Source organism: Lithobates pipiens, unplaced genomic scaffold, assembly GCF_037356315.1.
Source record: "Lithobates pipiens isolate NorthernLeopardFrog02 unplaced genomic scaffold, aLitPip1_a1.2 Scaffold_19, whole genome shotgun sequence".
NCBI lineage: Eukaryota > Metazoa > Chordata > Amphibia > Anura > Ranidae > Lithobates > Lithobates pipiens.
Window position 1 is genome coordinate 365,900,144 of NW_027507764.1, and position 21,649 is coordinate 365,921,792.

Here is a 21,649-nt window from a genome sequence, read left to right on the forward strand (position 1 = left end):
AGTACCCGAGTACCTGTCCCGGCCCATCAGGGTACCCGAGTACCTGTCACGGCCCATCAGGGTACCCGAGTACCTGTCACGGCCCATCAGGGTACCCGAGTACCTGTCACGGCCCATCAGGGTACCCGAGTACCTGTCACGGCCCATCAGGGTACCCGAGTACCTGTCACGGCCCATCAGGGTACCCGAGTACCTGTCACAGTCCATTAGAGTACCGAGTACCTGTCACAGTCCATTAGAGTACCGAGTACCTGTCACAGTCCATTAGAGTACCGAGTACCTGTCACAGTCCATTAGAGTACCGAGTACCTGTCACAGTCCATCTGAGTACCTGTCACCGCCCTTCAGAGTACCCAAATACCAGTCACCAAACCATCAGAGTACCTGTCACCAGGCCATCAGAGTACCCGAGTACCTGTCACCAGGCCATCAGAGTACCCGAGTACCTGTTACCAGGCCATCAGAGTACCCGAGTACCTGTCACCAGGCCATCAGAGTACCCGAGTACCTGTCACCAGGCCATCAGAGTACCCGAGTACCTGTCACCAGGCCATCAGAGTACCCGAGTACCTGTCACCAGGCCATCAGAGTACTCGAGTACCTGTCACCAGGCCATCAGAGTACCCGAGTACCTGTCACCAGGCAATCTGAGTACCCGAGTACCTGTTCCAGTCCATCTGAGTACCCGAGTACCTATCTCCAGCCCATCAGAGTACCCGAGTACCTATTTGCAGCCCATGTCTCATAGAATATACGTTGGGGTGTTTACTTTCCAAAATGGGGTCATTTTGTCGGTAATTTCACTGTCCTGGTGGTCCAGGACCTTCAAAAGTGTGATGGGTAGGAATGAAATAAGATGTGTCATTTATGCTCCTAGAAGGCCTGAACGTACTACTTCAATGTTCGGCCTCTCTATGTGGCCAGGCTGTGTAAAAGTCCTACACATGTGGTATCGCCATACTCGGGAGGAGTAGCAGAATGTATTTTGGGGTGTAATTTTTGCTATATACATGTTATGTGTTAGAAATATCTTATAAATTGACAATTTTGTGTAAAAAAAAAATGCGTTTTAATTTTTTTCCACATATTCCAAAAACTTCTGGAAAAAAATGAACCGTTCAAAAGACTCATTATGCCTCACAGATTATACGTTGGGGTGTTTGCTTTCCAAAATGGGGTAATTTTATGGGAAATTCCATTGTGCTGGTACTCCAGGGCCTTCAAAAGTGTAATAGGTGGTTGAGAAATGAGATGCGTAATTTTTGCTCATAGAACGTCTGAAGGTACTACATCAATGTTAGTGCTCTGTATGTGGCCAGGCTGTGTAAAAGTCTCACACACGTGGTATCGCCGTACTCGGGAAGAGTAGCAGAATGTATTTTGGGGTGTAATTTTTGCTATATACATGTTATGTGTTAGAAATATCTTATAAATTGACAATTTTGTGTAAAAAAAAAAAATGTGTTTTAATTTTTTTCCACATATTCCAAAAACTTCTGGAAAAAAATTAACCATTCAAAAGACTCATTATGCCTCACAGATTATACGTTGGGGTGTTAGCTTTCCAAAATGGGGTGATTTTATGGGAAATTCCATTGTCCTGGTACTCCAGGGCCTTCAAAAGTGTAATAGGTGGTTGAGAAACGAGATGCGTCATTTTTGCTCGTAGAACGTCTGAAGGTACTACATCGATGTTGGTGCTCTGTATGTGGCCAGGCTGTGTAAAAGTCTCACACATGTGGTATCGCCGTACTCGGGAAGAGTAGCAGAATGTATTTTGGGGGGTAATTTGTTGTATACATATGCTGTGTGTGAGAAATAACCTGATAATATGACAATTTAGTAAAAAAAAATAAAAAATCTTCATTTTGCAAAGAATTGTGGGAAAAAATGACAACTTAAAAAAACTCACCATGCTACTTACTTAATACCTTGGGATGTCTACTTTGTAAAAAGGGGTCATTTGGGGGGTATTTGTACTTTCCTGACTAGTTAGAGTCTCAAGAAATGAGATACACCTGATGTACTGAAGGCCTGATCAGAAGTGATGAATTTTTAGTGATTGGCACCATAGATTGTAGACTCTATAACTTTCACAAAGACCAAATAATATATACTAATGTGGGTTATTTTACCAAAGATATGTAGCAGTATAAATTTTGGCCAAAATTTATGAAGAAAAATTACTAATTAGCAAAAATTTATGACAGAAACGAAGAAAAAGGCATTTTTTTCACAAAATTTAAGTTTTATTTTATTTATAGCACAAAAAATAAAAAACCCACTAGTGATTAAATACCACTAAAAGAAAGCTCTATTTGTGTGGAAAAAATGACGCAAGTTTCATATGGATACTGTGTTGGATGACTGAGTAATTGTCATTCAAAGTGTGAGAGCGCTGAAAGCTGAAAATTGGTCTGGTCAGGAAGGGGGTGTAACTGCACTGTACTGAGGTGGTTAAAGAGCTGGAAGAAGAAAGTGGAGGCACGGCAAGAAGAACCGAAGAGCGAAAGAAGACCCCTGGACGGCGGCGGCGATGGAGAAAGCCGGGCTCCTCCGCTAGTAAAAGAGCTAGCTGAAGATAGCGGAGGAGTCCGGCAAGAAGACCCCTGAAGATGGAACAAAAGACCCCCCCAGAGCTGTCTAATAAAGTATTTTAAAAACCCATGTTGTGTTTTTTTGTGTACACATTTTTCCCCAGGTGAATGGGTAGGGGTACCATGAACCCCATACTCATTCACATAGGGTGGGGGGGCGGGATCTGGGGGCTCCTGGATTCTGATAAGTCCCCCGCCCGCAGACCCCGACAACCAACGGCCAGGGTTTGTCGGGAAGAGGCCCTTGTCCTCATTAAGATGGGGACAAGCTGCTTTGGGGTGGGGGGCCGCAGGGCCCCCCCCTTCCCCAAAGCTCCCCCCATGTTGAGGGCATGCGGCCTGGTACGGCTCAGGGGGGGGGGGGCTCGCATGCCCCCACCCCCTTTCCTGACTGGCCAGTCTGCTATGGACTTTGGGGGACCCCCACGCCATTTTTTCGGCGTAGGGCTTCCCCTTTCAATCCATACCAGGTGATGGGGCTAGCGAGGTGTCAATCTCGCCGATGGAGGCGGCGACATTCACTTCCTTTGCTTTGTCTACCTGGAGCCGTGTTCAAAATGAACGGACTTTACTCCGTGTGTGGGCAAGTCCGTTCATTTGAAAAGTCTGGCAGACAAGAACACAGATGGGCAGATTGTCCGTCGGACTTTTGGGGACAAAATTTCTTTCCAAGTCTGCCGGACTTTTGGGGACAAAAAGTCCACCGGAGCCCACACACGGGCAGATTGTCTGCCGGACAATCCGATCGTGTGTACAAAGGGGCACAGACATTGTAGACTACCTTCCCAGCCCATGGCCAGACAAGGTAGATCTATTCAAATTGGGAGGAACTGGGCTCATCCTATTTTTTCTGGGGGAATTACTCCCCTACCCCGACAGCCTGCGGGCGCCCTGGTTTCTGTTCCAGCTGGTACTAGCCTTCAGAACCCTCGATACTCCAGCAGGGATACTACATAGCCAGCCATTTCAGCCATCAGAACTGAAACGTGGGCTGATGAATCACATTTTCTTTTGCATCGTGCAGATTGCTGGGTGTGTGTGGGTCACTTATGTGGTGAAGAGATGGCACCAGGATGCACTATGGGAATACAACAAACTGGCAGAGGGTGTGTGATGCTTTTGGGAATGATCTGCTCTAAAACCTTGAGTCCTGACATTCATATAGATGTTGCTTCGACACGTACCACTGAAAAAGATCATAAAGATTCTACATTGTTTCTTCTTTTAGGAAGACATATGAATGCCCAGTAAACTCTTCAAATGATTAATTTGTCTATGGGATTTTGTACATAAGTTTTAAAACGCTTATTTTTTTCATATAATTGATAGGCTAGGAAAAATTGCCATCACCTACATATAAATGAATAGCCAAAGTGTGTCCTTTTTTCATTATAAAACATATACAGTATCACTACAGCACAGGCCCCTCTAATGGAGTGTTAGCACCAAAATGATCTTGATGATAGAGAGAGAGAGATGTTCGATTGAAGTGAGTGCCATCCTGCAAGTGAGACAATTACAGTACCATTTACAGGAGCGTAAACATGTGTAGCTCTAAATTGTATCATTCCCCCCCCCCTTCCCTTTTTCTTTGAATAGTGATAGATTAGGAAAAAGAAAATAAAACTGCATCAAGGGGAACTGAATTTTAGATAAACAGGAGACAGTGTAGTTGTGTATATTCTACTGGGTTATTTGTAACCAGAAGAGAAGCTTTGTGTTGCATAGTACTCTGTGTAGGTTCACATATAGGGTGGTAAAATGGCATGTTATACTGCTGGAATACTGTTTTTTTTTTTTTTACCTCTTTTCTCTAAAAACACCCCCACCACTTTTCAATACTTGATTGTTTTGTTTTTTTTTGTTTTTTTTTACCAGTCTGCAGAATGGTCTGTAAATATAATAGGACTACAGTGGCTGCATGCTTTTAATTAAAAGTGGCTTGATGACCGTGGTCACAGACCTTTCCACTGCAAATTATTTTCATGTACAGAGCTTTGATATTCACAGGTCTTAAGTTTTTGCAGCTAAATTAAGCATCAAGAATATAAATCTCTCTTTACAGATTAAATGCACATTTTCTTTCTAGTTATAGCAGTAAAGTAAGCCTTAAATAACCACTTAAAAAAACAAAAAAAAACCCAAAAAATAAAACAGATCAGTAGAGCAACAGATAAAGACCGCTAAAAGTGTATCTCCACTTTTGCAGCCATATTTAGATAACACCTACTTCCTTTTTTACATGTCCCTATTCACATAGCATAATAAATAAAATAAAAAAAATGATTGTATATTTTGCAGCTTACCTATTTGTAATGCTCTATTCTGGATCCTTTGACAAGAAAAAAAATACTACATATTTCTTTTTGGAGGGGGGTTGCGTGGTGGTGGACAGCTATGTTTTCCATAATAATTCTGTCTCATTGTGCAAGCCAACCTTGATTATCAGTTCTAACTAGATCTGAACACGGTCTGTCCCAACAAAGAGTTAAAGCTTTAGGGGCTAGGCTTTTTGCATTGTATGTAATTGTAGACTGACTTGGGACAGATTTACTAGGTAAACAATATTAAAATGTGTATGCATGTTGTGTAAATGTGAACACTTAACAAACACATGATGTGGTTTTCTCAAATTTGTTGGAAAACACTTTAAGGCTTCCCTTTTGCCTCCTGAGCCTTTCTTTGGTCAGTAAGAGTGCCCATCGCATTAACCAAATTCCTGTCACCTTCCGGGCCTTTAAGAGGTCCTCAATGTTGAAAGATGGTGGGGAACATTCCAATCATGTGACACTGTGATTGACTGTCACAACGGTCACATGATCGGAAGGCTCCAGATAGCAAGTATGCATCGGGAGCTTTCCTGTACCTGCCAGTTATTGTGCCAAGTGTGCGCAGGGAGTGCACACACAGTGGGCCACATGTATGCAGCCTCTTGGCATCAAAGCCCACCTTCTGAGGGGCCATATATATGTGTATGGCCGATGGAAGAGGTTAACAGAACAATAAGTAAGTTTCAAGCCCAAACTCTTTTTTTAAAAATACTTAATATTTTATCTGTCTGTCTTTGGATCTTCCATTCATTTTTGCATGTGGCTTTCATCATATGCTAAATTAGAAATATCTAGAACTGTAACAGGTTTATATTAAAGATCTTGTTATTGTATTGGCCAAATATAGTGAGGTGTTAAAGAGGAAGTAAACCCTGATGGGTTTACTTCCTCTTTTTTTCCCTGCAAATGTAAAGCATAATGGACTACTATGCATCGCATAGTAGCTCATTATGTGTCACTTACCTGACACAGGAGCCAGCGAAGTCGCCGCTGATCCCTGTAGTCCGCCGCATCCATCTTGCTGGTGGCGTCTCGCGGCTCCGACCAATGACAGCGGCGAAGCCGCGATGACGTCACTCCCGCGCATGCGCACGGGAGTCGCGTCTCGCAGCTCCGCCGCTGCCATTCGGCGAAGCCGCGATGACGTCACTCCCGCGCATGCGCACGGGAGTCGACAAATTAGGCAAATCCATTCTTGGACTTGCCGCATTTAGTGCGCCTGCGCGCCGCTGTCTACGGCGCATGCGCCGTAGACAGCGGTGCCCATTTTCGGGCAAATATCTCCTAAACCATATAGGTTTAGGAGATATTGCTTGGACCTACAGGTAAGCCTTAATCTAGGCTTACCTGTAGGTCAAAGTGGTTTGAAGGGGTTTACTTCCTCTTTAAAGAAACTGGAAGTGTTTAATAAATCAGAGCTTTCAACGGCAGTCCTTCTTGCTGCAGGTCCCTCCCCTACGCTATAACACACTGAAGTTTCAATAGCAAGGACACTTTTTAGCACACAGGTATACTGTGTAGTGCACAGTATGTAGGCAAATGACACGTTTCTGCTCTGGCCCTGATTCACTGACATGAAAATAATTAAATCACACAAGTGCTTATTTGACCTCTTTTCCTTTTATATAAGCTTTTGAAAAAATAACAAATGCAGTACTATAGAGGTTGATAAAAAACTTTAGCGCAGCTTAAAAATTTTGGTAGTAAATGTTGTATAAAGATGTACACATCAGACCAAACAAAGGGACAACTTATGCTGCACAGGAACAGAAGGATCTGGTCTTAAAAGGGGGACATTATTTCTAAATGGTGGATAGTTTGGAGCTATGGATGATCAATTGGGGTTGCTAATTGCTGCACTGTTAAGGTTAATCAGAGCTTCAGATAATAAATTGCATTTTTTTTGCATCTTTTCTGATCCAGCCAAGAACGGTAGTATGCTTGCAATTATTTTTTTTTTCCTATTTGTACTGTATACACAATATTAAATTGTTTTCCTTATTTTTATTATAAATACAATTGGTGACCTCAGTACCAGTACCCTGAAGAAACTCAATCTGATGTCTCTACTATAATCATATGCACACATGCACATGTACACTTGTATGATTTCCCTTGATATTTTAGCGCAACAACCTGATGTATGCCTAGCATAAGAAACATTTGCATATATATTTATGCTTGTTTTGAAATGTTAGATGAACTTCAAAATTGTCATGTCCTAGTACTGAATACTTTCAATGAGAGACCTAAGATCTCTTAATGGTGAAGAGAGAAAAAGTTTAGGGCTACTTTCCATTTGCAAAGTCAAACACCAGCATGCTGATGTCTATTTAACACAGCTATCTACAACAGCAAAGGGTATTCTGTGCTGGTTACAGACATTGTGTTCGTAAACAAGGCTAGACAGGTATGGATATTCCATCAATCTTCTAAAGGCCTTTATCAATTGTGTTGCTACTGAGCATTTATATGGAAAGTTTAGAAACAGAATTGTGTTTTAGTTGCTTTTGCAGTGTTTTCACACCAGAAACTCATTCAAATACTTTTCAGTCTTATGGAGAGGTTTTCTTTTTCACTGTAGAATTTCTAAAAACAGGGTGCATTTCAGGATGGTTTCTATTTTTGGTAACAGGTGAAACCTTATCCAGTTCAGTTCAAAGTTGTACACATATTTTCAGTTATGATAGTTTATCCATTTAGAAATTATTACATTTATCATTGATGTCTGTCAGTTTGAGAGGATACAATGCATACCGAGAGCATGGTGGAGGTATGAGTGTACAATGTATAGGTGTCCGTTTATGAAACTGAACAGCAGTGAACCCAAGGATACCTACTGATCTCCGCTCATAACCGGTTTATGAAACTGAGATCATCTGTGGAGAACATGTTCTTCACCGATTAACTCCACACCCAGAGAAGCTGTCATTGTCCGGCACAGAAATGGCCAGTTTATGAAGGTGCGATCTCAGCACTTCACTGGCAATCTGTGTCAGAATTCACCCTCCCCGATTCACAAGCTCAGAGGTGGAAAATCAGGGAGTGAAGAGAGAATCCTGAGGGAAGAAGGAAGTTTATTGACTTCCTTCTTCCTCGATCAGACCCCCCAATACAGTAACCATGTACCCCTGTCATATTTATGTGTGTGTGTGTATGTATATATTATGTTGGGGGACTATTTATTTTAATCACATGCGGTTGGCCGTCTGTGTACTGAGCAGTAATAATTTATCACTGCTTAATAGACTGACACCTCGAGTATTTCAGATAATTTCTGTTACTGTAATCTCGCTAAGCCTGAGCCTGGCGCTCCCACTTCCTCTCTTGCTTAGTGAGCACTGGGGGGCACAGCAGAGAACCAGTAACTGACAGTGACCATTCTCTGCTCAAAGCTAACCAAGAAATAAGCAGTCATGTGAATGCTATGTTCTTGGGCTTAGAGCCGGCAAGGGACATCAGATTGATGCAGCAACCGGAGGGTGTTGTTTTTTTTTTTTTTTCTTGTTTGTCCATACATCTCCTTTAAAAGAAGCTTCCCTAGAAGTACTTTTCTAGGAACTGTTATCTTGAAACAAAACACTGTACATTACTTTAGCAAAATGGTAGCCTTTTTTTTGTTAAGAAACTCATCCCTTTGGTAAACTGTTAACTCTACCTGCCATTACTTGTTGAGGCATATTATTTTTAATGTATAACTGCATCACACTCTATTTTTTTTAAAATACTGTGTTTGTAAACATTTGCTTGTATGTTTGTACACATTGCATTCTGCTGTTTCAAATACACTTTGAGACTGCTGTTAGGTCTCTCATTTGTATTACATAATGACCAGCAAATTCAGTGTGTGCAGTTGGATAGGCTTTTTTAAATGCCATATGCTGTTCCTGAGTTGTAAATGTAAATCTCCACCTGGAACACAGTAATCATTTACTGTATTGTTCCAGCACTATAGAGATCATAAAATGAACGTAATAACCCACTGCTGCCCAGGGGATATGCCTTCTTTTAGCCCCCTTCATTACAATGCAAAGTCCAGAGTGGCTGCATAATAGCCTTGTGGAAACCCAGAATTAAAAGGGAACAGCTGTATGATAAATTTAAATGTTAAAAAAAAAAAAGAAAAAAAAATGATTTATCTTCTTCTGTTCACAGAGGGTGTTTGTGAGATTTGGCTGACCAGTGAGGACACAGGAGCCTATGGTAGAGACATTGGCACCGACCTCCCAACTCTCCTATGGAAACTGGTTGAAGTTATTCCTGAGGGTGCGATGCTGAGGCTTGGCATGACCAACCCCCCCTATATTTTAGAACATCTTGAGGTAAGGACATGCGGTAGAGATGTACTTCTTTCATGAATGTTAGTAAAATGAATACTGGTGACAAAAATCAAACAGTCCTAATATATCCTAAGATGCTGATTTAAATTCATACATGCTCACATGTGGTTAAGCCGTTTACATGCACAGCAGTTAGCGCTCTATACCATTGTCTTTCACTTATGAGAGAGAAGCTGCAGTGGAGTGCTAAAATCTGCCAAAAAATAAATAAATAAACTTTTATCAAAGTTTAAGGCCATTAGCTTTTAGACATTTTCACCCTTAGTGTGAAGTGTTAGTGTTGTTAACACTTTTTATTTATTTATTTTTTATAAAAAAAAAAAATGTCATCTTGGTTTTTACGAATAACTGACTAAGTAAAGTACATTACAGTACACTGTATTGGGAATAGCGAGTATTAAAAATGATACTGTATACTAGAAGCAGAAAGAGAGTAATTTTTAAAGATTTGTGTCTGCAATGTGTGTACAGTATTCTTATCTTGTACTATACAGTTTTAGCTGGTAAGTACTATGGTATTTTCCAGGTCTGGTTAGGGCTTATGCATATGGCATTCTATTAACCTTGGGATTTTCTGAGTTTTCCTTCAGTTAGGTCTCTTGAGCGCACAGTCCATTGTTTCTTGACATTTCTGTCCAATAATGATCTTATTTAAAGCCGTTATAAAAAAAAAAAAAAATGTTACCTGCTACAAATACTGTAGCTGCTGATTTTTCCTAAAAGGATACGCGCCTGCCCAGGGGTCCAGCGCCAAGCTACCCTTTGTAATTGGTTCCACAGCCCAAAGGAAATTTTTTGATGGATCATTTCCGATCATCGGAAATTGGAGAAGGTGCCCTTTTAGGGTGAAGTTCTGCTTTAAATACTGCAGAGGGACATTCATTGCTATTAGCTAGGTGTGAAGTTTTTGTGCTAGGGGATCAGTTGAGCGTTGTACTTGGGCATACTCAGATCCCTGGCACACTATCAATGGGCCCTGCTTGATTGTCTGGATATTCTCTCCCAAATGCCAGTACAATGTATCTACATTGTTTTGATGTGGTGTGTGCTGTTGTCTTGTGACTGCACCCTTAATCAGAGACCTTTTTTATTCTTCCAGGGAGTTCTCATAGGAGCTCCCACCTTCTCTGTAAGCCATTGCCAGATGGATTGAACTAATTATCATTTGACCCTATATTCTGAAAGATGGGTTCCTCCCTTCCTTTTTAAGGTGCACTATACCAAATGAGTTAGTGCCTTGTCATCTGTTCAAACATTTAAGTTTTACAAGGTGGATGCTCAGGTCTTTTCTGATGCTATTTTTCAGGCATAAAGCACTACTATGTAATCAAAAATCTCCACGCTTAGGATAATGAACCGCAGCCTCCCGTGAAAAAACTACACCAAAGTGAAGCCAATCAAAAAAGTGTACTCTGAAAAAGGGAAAAATGGCGCTGTTCTCATATAAAGTGGGTGTACTAGACAGGCAACAAACAGTGTACATGTGTCCTGACTACATTAAAATGTGCAAATGAGTAGTGTATGTAAATAAATAATAAATAAAAACAGTACTTAGTATAAATGCAATGTGCTTAAAATTATAAATATATAAAAAGTGCAAGTGCATATGCCAAAAAATAAAAATCTATGCAAGCAATATATAGTAGACTAAACATAGTAAGTGATCCCAAAAAAGATCATCTCGAAAATACAAAAAATGCATGTAAAAAACTGTAACAGCAAGAGAAATATCAACAGAAAAAAACAAAGTGTTATGGTGAAAAAATGTAAATATATAAATGAATAAATATCCAATGTGTTTCAGTGTCCAAAACAAATTGATATACAAATTGATATAAGAAAATTATATATAACAGCAAAAAAAAGTCTCAGTGATGCTATCCAAAAATTAATAAGTGAAAAAATAAAAATAAATAAATAAAGAATCAATACATAAATGTAAAAGACTAAAGATCCTGTGTTCTGTACTATGCGACTAATAAAATAGGATTTTTGACTTACCAGTAAAATCTATTTTAGAGTATGGTATGGGGATACAGGTCCGTTCCTCCTTTTTATATGATCTCCCTATTGCTTGGGAGGTAGGAGGGGGTATATAGGGGATGTCCCATCATCTTTTTTTTTTTTTTTGCCTGTGTCCAGTCACCTGTAAGTAGCTGCATAAAACGCATGATAGAAATAAGATCTTAAAGTGAAAAAAAAAAAACATGTTGCTGGTCATTATAGAGAAGTGTTTTCACAGTTTATCTTGTTTCCCTTTTTGGTTTGGCAACCCATACATATTTATTTTGTTAAAAAAAAAAAAAAAAAAAAAAAAAAAAAAGATCTAATTCCCCCATCCACACAGTCAAGGTGCAAGGGCAAATCACTCCTGCTGTGCTATTGTGTTCTGACTATGTAGAAGCTTCTCCGTCAGAATACAATGATCAGCGGTGGTGGTACTGATCGGTTGGGGAAAAAAAAAGGCTGGTTGTGCAGAAGTCCATCAGTGGATTGGTCTCTGTACATCCAGGGTGCCTGTACATAGATCACAAATGTGTCCGGTTGGCCAAATTTTGATCTATGTATGTCCAGGTTTTGACATGCTCAACATTTTCTATAGCCAATAATTTGTAAATCTTGTTTAACTATTTTGAAAATAAATGTTTGCACTGTAGTGATGAATGCATTTTTATGGTCTACCCCCCCCCCCCCCCCCCCCTAATTCTTGCATGCCAGTATGACTGATATATCTGGTTGTAGAGTAAAAACCTTTCAAACGAGAACTTCCTGCAAACACTGCCAAATTTCTGCACTCTGAGACACTATTTGACCAATATTAACCACTTGCTTACTGGGCACTTAAACCCCCCTCAGTCCCAGACCAATTTTCAGCTTTCAGCGCTGATGCACTTTGAATGACAATTGCGCGGGCATACAACACTGTACCCAAATGAAATTTTTATCATTTTTTTCCCACAAATAGAGCTTTCTTTTGGTGGTATTTAGTTACAGCTCGGAGTTTTATTTTTTGCTAAACAAACAAAAAAAGATGCAAAAAATAAAAAATAAAAAATCATGTTTTAATAGTTTGTTATAAAATTTTGCAAACGGGTCATTTTTCTCCTTCATTGAAGTGCGCTGATTAGGCGGCACTGATGGCTGCATTGGTGGGCACTGATGGCTGCATTGGTGGGCACTGATGGCTGCATTGGTGGGCACTGATGGGCTGCATTGGTGGGCACTGATGGGCTGCATTGGTGGGCACTGATGGGCTGCATTGGTGGGCACTGATAGGCTGCACTGGTGGGCACTGATAGGCATAGTTAAGGCGGCACTAATAGGCACAGATAAGGCGGCACCGATGGGCACAGATAAGGCGGCACTGATGGGCAAAGATGGGCACAGATAAGATGGCACGGATGGGTGGCACGGATAAGTGGCACGGATGGGTGGCACGGATGGGCACTGATAGGTACCACAGATAGATGGGACTGATGGGCACTGATAGGTGGCACTGATAGGTGGCTCTGATAGGTGGCACTGCTGGGCACTGATGGGCGGCACTGCTGGGCACTGATGGGCGGCACTGGGGTGCAGCACCTTTGAGGCAGATTTTGGGTGGCACTGTGGGTGGCACTGTGGGCACTGCTGGGTGGCACTGTGGGCACTGCTGGGTGGCACTGTGGGCACTGCTGGGTGGCACTGTGGGCACTATGGGCACTGCTGGGTGGCACTGACAGGGGGGCACTTACTTTATTTCAGGATGGCACTGCGGGTGGCAGGTGGGCACTGGCAGGGGGCAGGTGTCCGCTTGAATTGTTGGCCGTGATCGGGACTGATGTCCCGAACACGGCCGCCGGCGATCGGCTTTTTTTTTTTCTCCTCGCGCTGTCAGCGCGAGGAGGAATACTAGCCGATTACCGGCTCCGTTTTATCACATGATCAGCTGTCATTGGCTGACAGCTGATCACGTGATAAGGGGTCGGGACCGACCCCTTACACGGATCGGTGATCAGGCGAGTCTCACGGACTCGCCGATCACAGAGCGCGCCGCGCGCGCCCCTCAGGGGGCGCGCAGGCCGCTCGTAACCGGGACGACGTCAATAGACGTAGTCCCGGCAATCTAGGTCCGCGCTAATGCCGTCATTCGGCAATAGCGCGGTACCCAAGTGGTTAAAGGTCTTGATGTCAGTTTTGTCATTTCCCTGTCTGGCAAGTCCCTTATTTCTTTACTTTTGTGTCAGCGATACATGTTGTCATCTACTGTTCTTGGGGGGGAAAAAAAAAATATCTATATCTATATATATATATATATATAATCTGGGAGACGCAAGGTCTAAATTACTGACATATGGACAGTGTAAACTGAAAGAATCTGCTGAGCGGTGCCATGTAGATTGTTTTTTTTTTTTTCCAAAGATTACAGGCAACAAATCTTTTTTTTTTTTTTTTCCAAAATATTTTATTGTAAATAAGAAATAAGAAACAGGTTAACAAGCATACAGAGTCACCTATGTTGTAAACATTTTAGAATAGAGAAAAAACAAATATTAATCAAAAGGGAGCAACGACACAATCTAATGTATAGCAATACTGTAGTGTCCGCAGCAAGAGCATTTTGTATCATACAATACATTTTGAACAACTATAAATTCAGCAAGTATTGACACATAAGATCAAGAGGTGAGGTCGGCGTGAGAGGACCACTATCGTGGGGTTCGCATGTTGAGGAGCTCCAACAAAGCCCAGCATATGGGCCGTAAAAAACATGTGAGGGGAATAAACTAAAATAGAAATCGCCTCCATCAGTTACAATAAACCTCAGTGGAGAATAGGATAAAGGGCAGGTAGCCAACCATTAACAGTCGGAGATATGCGAGGATCCCCTAAAGGTAGTCAGGGCAAATGCAATGCGGATCAGGATAGATTGACGGACATCTCCATAGGAGCCATGTCCTTCATTTGTTAAATAGCTTGTTGTATATACTTATGAATCATATCGTTAGTTTATATTATGAGGTACCCTTATGTCTAAGATAGATACGTAAAGGGGAGGGGGTTGGGGAATAGGAAAGGACGGACATTTTAGGAAAGGTAAAGAGGGTAAAAAAAAAAAAAAAGGGGGGGGGGGGGGAGGCAGGGAGAAAGGTGGAAAGGGAGGGGGGAGTGGAGTGTGAGAAGGGGTTTAAACAGTCACCAATAAATACCATTTGGGTATTGTGTCATAACTCTCCTAAGACAACAAAAGCCTGAGTGTAATGTGTGGATCTAGAGAAAGATCTACACAAGGACATCTGGAGCCATCCAAGGTTAACCAAATAAAATTCAATAAAGTACTCTATAGATGAATTATAACCAGTTCCTGCTAATTGTGGGAATATATAGTTAAACACCCACGTGGTTCTATCACAGTTGGAGTACAGGGGGTTGATATCGGCATTCAGTCAGGGTTTGAGAAAATGAGCCTATATTCCGATGTGGTCTCAAATTCCTTCCAACAAGCCCATTTCTGAGTGAATTTTTGCGGGGTATCTCTGGAGATGTTTATGAGTTCTTCCATTTCGGCTATTGCTTAAACTTTCAACGTCCAATCTTTGATGGACGGGCTATTTTGGGATTTCCAATGTCTGGGAATACAAAGTTTTGCAGCGTTAATTAGATGGATAAGTAGGGACTTTCGGTAAGATGAGGTGCCTAAATTGGTATGGTGCAATAGGAATTGTGCTGGGGAAAAAGGTAAATTATATGTTGTGACCTTGTGTGTTACTTTGTGAACCGAATTCCAGAAGGGTTGAATTTGGGGGCAATCCCACCAGATGTGTAACAATGTGCCTTTTGCCAGTTGGCATCGCCAGCAGGTTTCAGGGGTACTTGGGCTCCACTTATGCAAAAGTTCTGGTGTTCTGTACCAACGCGTGAAAAGTTTATATCCATTCTCTTGGGTACAAACGTTAAGGGAACCTTTGTGTATGTGGAGAAGTGTATTTTCCCATTCCTCCGGTGTCAAAGTGATCCCTAGTTCTCTCTCCCATGTTTCACATACTTTAAGAGATTTGGGTGTTTGATTATGGAAGAGAAGGGATTGGGTTTGAGAAATGAGATGAGATTGAGACGTAGAGGACATGCACAAAGATTCAAAAGGTGTCAGCTGTCTGGAGCAGTCTTTTACTTTAGAGACAGAATGTAAATAGTGCGTGATTTGCTGGAACGTCCAGCGTGATATGGGAGGCTTTCCGTGTGATGTCGCTAAGTGATCAGCTGTTAATGCTTTCCTATTAGAGTAGAAATGTTGCAGCAGGATTTGATCATATGACCAGTTTTCCTGGAGAAATTTTTCATGCATTCCAGGAGGGAAGTCTGGGTTTAGCTTCAAAGGAGTAAGCGGTCCCGGGACTGAAGAGATCGAGTGTTTCGCGCAGGGAGTACGGAAGCAGTGTAGCGTAGGAGCAATGAGTGGATGTGAGTCAACGTCTGTCTTGTAGTGTAGATGATTTATCCATGGTAAAGAGCGTAAGGGGAGTTTGGTGAGAGAGGACTCTAAATTTACCCAGTCTTTCCTTTGTGCGTGAATGTTCCAGTCTGCAATTCTGGTCAAGTGTGCAGCAGCATAATAGTTAAATACGTCAGGTAAACCGATCCCACCTAAATGTTTAGGAAGGGTAAGTTGAGTATATTTGACTCTGGGTCTGTGCAAGCCCCACAGGAATTTGATGCATGCGGATTTATACGCCCGAAAGAAAGCTGGGGGGAGATGTATTGGTATGGCTTGGAACATATATAAGATGCGAGGTAGGACATTCATTTTTATTATGGCAGCTCTACCAAACCAGGAGACGGGCAGTTTGTTCCAATTTTTGAAATCGTCATTAATCTTTTTAAGGATGGCCGGATAGTTGGCATTATATAGATTAGTTAAGTCGCTTGGTAGTTTGATACCTAAATATGTGATATCGTTCACATTCCACTGGAAAGGAAAGTTTGTTTTACATTGGGCAACAACGGTTGGGCTAAGGGAGATGTTAAGAGCATACACTTTATCAAAATTGATTTTGAAGTTAGAAAGCAGGGCAAACCGACAAGATTCTTCTAAAAGGATCGGGAGGGTAGTATGTGGATCAGAAAGAAACAGTAATATATCGTCAGCGTACGCGGATAATTTGCTGATCTTATATCCTGTATGTACACCTGTGATGTCGGGGTTTTGTTTAATACTGTTGAGCAGGGGTTCAAGGGTTAGAATAAATAAAATAGGGGACAAGGGACATCCCTGCCTGGTCCCATTTCGGATGGAGAAGGCATTCGACAGGGTGCGGTTGACCCTAATTTTCGCAGATGGATTCCGATAAAGAGATAGAATAAAGTTGATCAGCTTCGGACCCAAACCAATATGTTGTAGAACAGCGTGCATATAGTCCCAAGCTACCCTGTCGAATGCCTTCTCCGCGTCTAGGGATAAAAAGAAGCTCTTCTGTTTGGAAGTTTTAATTATATGATGGATATTGATGGCTTTGATGGTGTTGTCCCGGGCTTCCCTGCCCGGAACAAAACCTACTTGATCCAATGAGATGATATTGGGGATAATAGTTAGTAATCTATTGGCTACAATTTTGGAGAAAATCTTGATGTCCACATTAAGCAAAGAGATTGGCCTGTAGTTGGCCGTTTGTGTGGGGTCCTTTTCTCCTTTAGGTATCACTACAATATGAGCTTCTAACATTTCAGGGGTGATGTTTTCATGGGTAGTCAGGGAGTTAAATGCTTTCATGAATGGAACTTTCAAAATATCTGAGAACGTCTTATAGTATGCTGTTGGGAGCCCATCTGGTCCCGGGGACTTTCCTACTTTGGTTTGTTTAAGGGCCGCGTCCCACTCTAGTTGATTAATAGGACCCTCTAATCCCTCTATAAGGTCTGTGTTGGTCAATTTCGGGCAATTTTGCTCAAGAAATTGGTGTATCAAACGTGATCGTGTCTCGTGGGATTTAGACGATCTAGTGGTTCCTTGTAAATTGTATAGTTTGGAATAAAAATTTTCGAATTCCGCCGCTATGTCTTTATTAGAGGTTAGTTTAGTTCCTGTGGAGGAGTGCAAACAATGCACATTCAGTTTGGATTTATGTGATTGCAAGGCCCTAGCCAGTAGGCGACCACTCTTATTGCCAAATTCATAAAACTGTCTCTTGGTCAGAAGATATCTTTTTTTTCACCCGTTTGTTTAGTTCCGTCTGGATGGAGGTACGAACTTCTTGCAGCTCTACGAGTGTGCGAGAAGCTAGTGTACGTTTATGGGTGGATTCCAACTGTTTAAGTTTAATATAGAGTTCGGAAAGAAAAGCTTTCTTGTCTTTCGCAATTTTCGCTGATATGTTGATCAATTTACCTCTTACTATACATGTATGGGCAGCCCATTGCGTAATGTGTGGTGTCAGGGGTCTCATTAAGTGTGAAGTATTCTGTTAGGCAACGTTGTACTTCAGTAGTATATAGTGAGTTCGTCAAAATTTGGGAGTCCATGGACCAAACCTGAGTACGTTCTTGCATGTCTGGTAACGTCAGTGTGATAGAAACTGGGTGATGATCAGACAAGCACATGGATTCAATTTTGGTTGCAGATAGGAGGGGAAGATCGGTTTGTGTAATGAAGATGTAATCGAGCCTAGAGTAGCGGTTATGGGGGTTTGAGAAAAAAGTCAAGTCCTTCTCGGTGGGGTTTAAGGTGCGCCAGGTATCATGTAGCATGAGAGATTGTAAAGATAGTCTTATCTGTCGGATGGCTCTGTACGGCAGGTGGGAAGTGCCTGTCGAGGTGCCAAGGAGAGGTTCCAATGGGACATTGAAATCTCCGCCCAATATTACCATACCGGATTGAAATGTGGTAAGTTGGGCGATTATTTCCCAGAAGAAGGTAACTTGACCTGAATTCGGACTATAAATATTAGCAAGTGTAATAGGTTTACCCTGCCAGGTACCTTTTAGGAAAATAAATCTACCTTGGGTATCAATCAGCGAATCAACAATTTGAATGGAGACATTTTTGGATAATAGGATTGACACCCCTTTTGTTTTGGAGTCTGGTGAGGTTGCGTGATAACAGGTTGGGTAGTGATGGTTTGAGAGTTTTGGTGTGGCTTGCGACTTAACCACTTTCAGACCGGACCAATTTGCTGGTCAAAGACCAGACCACTTTTTTGCGATTCGGCACTGCGTCGCTTTAACTGACAATTGTGTGGTCGTGCGACGTGGCTCCCAAACAAAATTGACGTCCTTTTTTTCCCACAAATAGAGCTTTCTTTTGGTGGTATTTGATCACCCCTGCGGTTTTTATTTTTTGCGCTATAAACAAAAATAGAGCGACAATTTTGAAAAAAACGCATTATTTTTTACTTTTTGTTATAATAAATATCCCCCAAAAATATATAAAAAAACATTTTTTTCCCTCAGTTTAGGCCGATACGTATTCTTCTACATATTTTTGGTAAAAAAAATCGCAATAAGCAATTATTGATTGGTTTGCGCAAAAGTTATAGCGTTTACAAAATAGGGATAGTTTTATAGCATTTTTATTAATAATTTTTTATTATTATTTTTTTGCTAGTAATGGCGGCGATCAGCGATTTTTATTGTGACTGCGACATTGTGGGGGACCCATCGGACATTTTTGACACATTTTTGGGACCATTGTCATTTATACAGTAATCACTGCTATATAAATGCAGTGATTCCTGTGTAAATGACACTGGCAGTGAAAGGGTTAACCAGTGGGTGGCAGTGTAGGGGTTAAGTGTTCCTAGGGGAGTGTTACTAACTGTGGGGGGGTCGGGCTTTCATTTAGTGTACACTGATCTCTGCTCCAATCACATGGAGCAGAGATCAGCGTCACTAGTTGCTAGGCAGAATAGACAAATGTTGTTTACACAGCATTTGCTCTATTCGGCCGCTCCGTGAGACGATCGCGGGGATGCCCGCGGCGATCGAGTCCGCGGGTCCCGCGACCGGACTCACGGGGGTCCCGACCAGCGCGATGGCAGGGCGGCATTGAATATTGGACGTACCTGTACGCCAATATGCCTGCCCGTGCCATTCTGTCGACGTACATCGTCGTGCGCTGGTCGGGAAGTGGTTAAAGTGAGTCTCCTGCAGGAAAATTATATCTGCGCGCATCCCCTTTAGACTGTTTAATATATTAGATCGTTTTTCAGGGAGATTCAGACCTTTCGCGTTCAAAGAAATAAGTTTTAGTTTACTGGGTGTAATCATAGTCTTGGAGGATGCCATTTAGAGTGGTTATCTAGTGTCCCAGGAGAGATAAGGAGTTGAGCTGTCTTGACCGGTGGCGTTTAGGATGTGCAATGTGGGTGGTGAAGTGCCGTGTGGTTAAGTAGGGGGGCTGGAGGGGAGGTGAAGGGGGGGAGGAGGGTGAAACGTCCAAGGGGATAGGGAGAGAAAAAGGAGAGGGAAGTACGTTGGGTAGGTTGTAGTCTTATCTGCGGAGTATCCTTCCAATAATAGAGAGGACACCCCTGAGAGGAATGGGGTAACAATTGGGATCGGCAACAACAATTAAGTTGCACCGATTTTGGTTCCCAATACATGTCAGGAGAATCTCTGTCGAGATCCCTGTGTGTGGGAGTGATTGGCGAGTAAGGGAGAGAGGGTTTCTGTTTGGTGTTGAGTCTAGAGTCCCGTAAGATCCTAAGAGCGAAGGTTATGACAGGCTATGAGCTCTACTGAATAGGGTGTGGGAAGAGGGGGGGGTTAGCTGGGCGTTGCAAGGATGATTCGCCTGGGATCATCCTTGTGTTATGAGAGTAAAAAAAAACAGGTAAGGGGAAATCAGACTGATATAAAGCTTACGGAGAGAATGATCTTAAACAGTAAAAACGACTCAACATAATTAACTTTTTGAACTTTAAGATTATAAAGAGGTAAATCTTCAACAATAGAACAGAACTGTCGCAACAGGCATGGTGTCGCGGCGTCAATCAATATTGCACAAATACTGACAAATCAACAGTGCATTCTATAGATAGCAGTTGTTAGGTGTCTCTAAGACGTCCCTTGAGCATATTGAAAACATTGCGAAACCTAATACGTAAACTGATCGATGGTGTCCGCCTGGTTCAGTTACATCTGATCAAGGAAATCAGCCATTGCTAGTTTGTATAGGGTAGGAATGCGCCAAAGTGCGTAAGGTGGCGAGTAATAGTATCTAGAGCAGGGTCGGTGGAAATAATAATGAACTGTGCCAAAGGCTGTCCATTTTCAATGTGTGGGGGGCATCAGAATCAGGCGGATCACCAGCGATCGTAACAGTATGCTATCAGAGAAACTAAAAAAAAAGAAAGAATGAAGGTTAGTAACATGTTCTATGTGGCTAACAGCTAAACAGTTCTAGATATCAGCAAGCACGTTCTGGTCTGAGTCAGTAGTCGGTGGAAACAGCTCTCAGTAAGGGTTAGAATAGCCACCATTAATACTAGGGTAACCACTCGGAACCCCCACTGGGGATCTTAGTGAGCATCACAAAACATATAGGCTATTAAGCCGGAAGCGAGGTCCAGAAAGATATTGGTGTAGTTCGTGTGAAACAGAATAGAAAGACACCAGAGAAATGTAACTAAATCGCTGTGGGAGAGCCCAAGCAAGTGGGTGATGATAAACAGCTTTAAATGGGATATTGCTGAGATGATATACGTTATTGTTCAGACCAGTAAGTCCAATCACAGGTGGTACGGTGAGGTTGGTGAACGAACATAGTTCATCAGGGCTCACTGGCCAAATAGAGTCCGTGTTTGAACATCGGGGGGAGAGTGTGGTACACGGACTAATCAGCTGGCCAACTATTTCAAGATATGGGATATTGGTGGAATATAGCAGATCATAGATAGTCAGGCAGGAAGACAAAGTGTTCTTAAGAAGAAATGGCGCAGAAGATTGGAGTGTGAAAACGGCACTTAACTGGGTTACAGCGAAAGATGAGGTGAGAACAAGGATCGATCCGTTCCGCTCTATGATCGTCTTTGCCTCCTATGGACTGGAGATGCTGTTGGGCTCGTATTTCTCGGCAGCCCCGCAGGTCTCTGCGGGGAGGACGGGCGAGTTTGTCTTCGGCGGCGGCTCACGCTGTAATTACCTGCTTCGGCAATTCCATCCATTGATTCTGCCCTATGCAAAGGAGATATGCGGAAATCGCTATACCAGTCCGGTACTTCTACCAGTGGGATATGGAGGGAGCTACAGAAGTGTTCCAGATCTTCAGGAACTTTAAGATGGAGAGTGTGACCGTTGACGGTGGCCGCCAGGCAAAACGGAAATTTCCACCTGTATGGGATCGCTCTGGCCCTCAAAACATCCAGCAGAGGCTTCAGCTCTCTCCTCCTTTGGAGCGTGATGGCAGATA

At 42.3% G+C, this 21,649-nt stretch overlaps 1 protein-coding gene across 1 annotated transcript in view; it reads left to right on the forward strand.

The window, feature by feature from the left end:
* CDKAL1 (CDKAL1 threonylcarbamoyladenosine tRNA methylthiotransferase) overlaps positions 1–21,649 on the forward strand; it is a 1,106,309-nt gene that overhangs the window by 570,196 nt on the left and 514,464 nt on the right. Inside the window, exon 10 of the mRNA XM_077493830.1 lies at positions 9,083–9,249. Within this exon, the coding sequence (XP_077349956.1) occupies positions 9,083–9,249 (167 nt within the window). The remainder of the gene's footprint in view (positions 1–9,082; positions 9,250–21,649) is intronic.